This window comes from Eriocheir sinensis, chromosome 31 (assembly GCF_024679095.1).
Source record: "Eriocheir sinensis breed Jianghai 21 chromosome 31, ASM2467909v1, whole genome shotgun sequence".
In the NCBI taxonomy this organism is placed as follows: domain Eukaryota; kingdom Metazoa; phylum Arthropoda; class Malacostraca; order Decapoda; family Varunidae; genus Eriocheir; species Eriocheir sinensis.
Window position 1 is genome coordinate 7,085,519 of NC_066539.1, and position 4,208 is coordinate 7,089,726.

Sequence of the window (4,208 nt, forward strand, 5' to 3'; positions counted from 1 at the left end):
GGGGCCCCTCGTTGACGCCACCGGGGTGGCGGGGCTCCGGGGGCTCCCGGAGGACGAGACCTCGTGTCTCGCGGTGGTGAAGGCCGCTCTGGCCGAGTACCGGGTACTCTACGAGCAGGGCCTTAAAGATTCCCCAAATTTGATGGATGCAAAGAGCGATGTTCCGCAGAAAGCAGTACCAACAGAGGAACATAAGGAGATTATGCCAGCCAATATAACGAATGGAGGCTTAGTTACAGAGAAGAAAGAACAACTTTCTCCACAGGAAAGCACTATTGTGACATCTGTGGAAAGGAAGAATGTTACAGAAAAGGGTGATGGACTTCAGAAAGTAGAACGAACCGAGGAAATAAAGGAGATTATGCCCGGCAATATAACGAATGAAGTGTTAGTAAAACAGAAAGAAGAACAACTTTCTCCACAGGAAAGCACTATTGTGACATCTGTGGAAAGGAAGAATGTTACAGAAAAGGATGATGGACTTCAGAACGTAGAACGAACACGGGAAATAAAGGAGATTATGCCCGGCAATATAACGAATGAAGTGTTAGTAAAACAGAAAGAAGAACAACTTTCTCCACAGGAAAGCACCAAGGTGACATCTGTGGAAAGGAAGAATGTTACAGAAAAGGGTGATGGAAAAGATGTCGAGAAAGAAACTGTAATTCAAAAAGAAGTCGAAAAGAATGTGTGTGATAGCGACATCAAAGAGGTTCGTAACGAAAAACATCTGAATGAAACAATTGAAGACTTGAAACACCAAGTTGATGACGTGAAAAACAAGATTAAGGAAGAAAAAGAAAAGGCTGAAGAAACAAATGCTACGCGTAGCCCATGCGTCGTAAAAGAACCAAGTGCTGCCCCTGTCATTCAAGATGGTAAAGTCGTTGAAAAGATAGTCCCTGCTGTGACGCCGGCGAAGGTTGCTGAAAAGATCCATCCCACGATGACGGAAGGAAAAGTCCCCGTTGTGACAAAAGAGAAGGTTGTTGAGCAGGCTGCCCCTTCGGTGACAGAGGAGATCGTAAGCATCTCTAAGGAGCAAGAAAAAGTCCCTGTTATGGCAGAAGAGAAGAAGGTTATTGAAAAGATTATCCCCTCGGTGACAGAAGGAAAAGTCCCGGTAGTCCCTCAACAGGAGGTTGTTGAAAAAGTTGCCCCATCGCCGACAGAAGAAAAAGTTCCTGTTGTGACACAAGAAAGGGCTATTGAGCAGAATGCCCCACAAGAAAGGGTTATTGAACAGGCTGCCCCACAAGAAAGGGTTATTGAACAGGCTGCCCCACAAGAAAGGGTTATTGAACAGGCTGCCCCAGAGGAAAAGGCTACTGAACAGGCTGCCCCTACAGCCACAGAAGAGATTGTCACTGTTTCTAAAGAGAAAGAAGAAGTCCCTGTTGTAACAGAGGAAAAGGTTCCCGTTGTGACAAATGAGACAGTTATTGAAAAGATTACTCCTACGGTGACAGAAGGAAAAGTCCCGGTAGTCCCTCAACAGGAGGTTGTTGAAAAGATTACTCCTACGGAGACAGAAGGAAAAGTCCCGGTAGTCCCTCAACAGGAGGTTGTTGAAAAGATTACTCCTACGGAGACAGAAGGAAAAGTCCCGGTAGTCCCTCAACAGGAGGTTGTTGAGATTACTCCTACGGAGACAGAAGGAAAAGTCCCGGTAGTCCCTCAACAGGAGGTTGTTGAAAAGATTACTCCTACGGAGACAGAAGGAAAAGTCCCGGTAGTCCCTCAACAGGAGGTTGTTGAAAAGATTCATCCTACGGTGACAGAAGGAAAAGTCCCGGTAGTCCCTCAACAGGAGGTTGTTGAAAAAGTTGCCCCATCGCCGACAGAAGAAAAAGTTCCTGTTGTGACACAAGAAAGGGCTGTTGAGCAGAATGCCCCACAAGAAAGGGTTATTGAACAGGCTGCCCCTACGGCGACAGAAGAGATTGTCACTGTTTCTAAAGAGAAAGAAGAAGTCCCTGTTGTTGTAACAGAGGAAAAGGTTCCCGATGTGACAAATGAGACAGTTATTGAAAAGATTACTCCTTCCGTAACAGAAGAAAAAGATGCCAATCAACGGAAGGTTGTTTCTTACGAAGATGCTACAGAAAATCAGGAAAATCAAGTTACTGGAGATGAGGAAACGGACAAAACTGAATTGAAGTTTATCGTCACCATACAAGAGAGAATAGTCCGTGAACAGACTGTCTCGATCATACCCGTCATGGACAAGGGCGCCAACAAAAGAGCGAATGGAAAATTGGTGAAAAAAGCAATGAAAAGAGTAGCCAAGAAGGTGGCCCGTGCTGTGCTTGAAGAACTATCCAGGGAACACAACACAGATGGGGAGGGACAGTAGCAGCAGAAGCTGTAACCAGTGTGAGGGGATAGGCTGCCACTTTCCACCAAACCGACAGTCACCACCACCAAAATGTCCCCTCAGCACCCAGCTGCTTGCGATGGGATCCCAAAACTAAGTTCCCTAAGAAAGTGTTCCGTATTTACTTGTCTTTTCTTATTCCGTGTCTATCTATCTTACTATCTGTACATTGTTGTATAAATCTCTCTCTCTCTCTCTCTCTCTCTCTCTCTCTCTCTCTCTCTCTCTCTCTCATCAACAAAAGCAATAATAACAACAAAATCAATAGGAATAAAAAAATAATATAAACCGGAAGAATAAAAATAAAGATAGAAAGAAAACGGACAATGATTAAAAAAATTGTCAGTGTGCAAATTATTCAACTACCTCCTCCTCCTCCTCCTCCTCCTCCTCGCCATCCATCTATTTCCCAACTCTCTTCCTTCCAATCCAGTCAATGTGTGTGTGTGTGTGTGTGTGTGTGTGTGTGTGAGAGAGAGAGAGAGAGAGGGGGTAGAGGGGGGAAATGTACCACCATCATACAATACTTTTATCTTCCCTCCTTACTCCTTAAATTTCTACCTCTCTCTTCCTCTTCTACTTCTCCTTCCAACACACACACACACACACACACACACACACACACACGCACAAATAAAACAAGCAATAGCGCGTCCGTGCCACAAAAGACTTCATCAGCAACTAACGAGGACATTAAATTCCTTCCATTCGGGCGCCGGCAACCTCGTGACTCTCAAACCATAATTAAGGAACTGAAGAGAGCGAGGAGGAAGGGAGGGAGGAAGGGAGAGGAGGGATGGGGAGAGGAGTGAGAGGGGGGGGGGGGTGAGGATGAAACAGATAGAGGAAAGAGAGAGTAGAGGCGGACAGAGAGAGGAGAGAGCAAGGGATGGAGGGAGGGAGGTTGGGGTGTGAGGAAGGGGAGAAGAGGAAAAGGATGGTAAGACAGGGAAAGGAATGGAAGAAGGAAGGAAAGGAAGGTGAGATGAAAAAATGGAAAAAGAGGAGGATGAAAGAAATGAAAGGAAATGAAGGGAGAGAGGGAAGGAAAAGAAGGACAGAGAAGGAAGATGAGAGATGAAAGGAAATGAAGGGAGAAAGGGAAGAAGAAGGACGGAGAAGGAAGAGAAAGGAGAAGCAGGAGAAGGAGAGTGAGAATGGAAACGGTGATAAAAGGGTTAGTATTTCTATCACGACCATCACCATCACCATTACCATCACCACCATTACCAACTTCACAGCATTCCTCTCTTCCCATTCCCATTCCCGACTTTTCCTTATTCCCCCTTCCATTCCCTCTTCCTTTGCCCTCCTCTTCAATCCCATCCCTAACTGTGACATTCCCTTTATTACAATCAACACCACACAATCTTCCTTTTCATATCCAATACACTAGACTTCCCACCTGCAGCATCCTCCCCTACCTGTGCCGTTTCTCATCTCCCACTATACAGCATCCCTCATCTCTCCCTCAGCATTTCCATCTCTTCCAGCATCATCACTTCGGAGTCTCTCTATCATCTCCCTCATCTCAACTCACTACCTCCACTTTTTTTTCATCTACTCCAGCAAAATATCCCTCCATGGCCTTCTCTACTTCCTCCTCCTCCTCCTCCTCCTCCTCCCCCCTGCAACACACCAGCCTAACGCATAATACATGAAAACGGCCGCGAAACAAGGTCACGCTGTTGTTACCGCACCTGACCCTAAACATTTCCCTTCTCTCTCTCTCTCTCTCTCTCTCTCTCTCTCTCTCTCTCTCTCATACAGCCTTGTTCTGGTTCTCCTTTCGCCTCAAATCCTCGTTCTCGCCCTCGTCCTCGTTCTCGTT

At 46.0% G+C, this 4,208-nt stretch overlaps 1 protein-coding gene across 26 annotated transcripts in view; it reads left to right on the forward strand.

The window, feature by feature from the left end:
* The window catches only part of LOC127005845 (titin-like), a 2,626-nt gene extending 90 nt beyond the window's left edge, over nt 1-2,536 (forward strand). The window contains exons 1-3 of one of the 26 annotated variants that reach the window (XM_050875043.1): nt 1-1,627; nt 1,688-1,750; nt 1,814-2,536. The exon at nt 1-1,627 is cut by the window's left edge and continues 90 nt beyond it. In XM_050875043.1, the coding sequence (XP_050731000.1) occupies nt 1-1,627; nt 1,688-1,750; nt 1,814-2,356 (2,233 nt within the window). In that variant the 3' untranslated portion in view covers nt 2,357-2,536. Of the gene's footprint in view, nt 1,628-1,687 lie in introns of all 26 variants that reach the window. The other 25 variants (XM_050875045.1, XM_050875050.1, XM_050875060.1 and 22 more) reach the window with 25 other exon arrangements.
* Nucleotides 2,537-4,208: the final 1,672 nt, after the last annotated feature.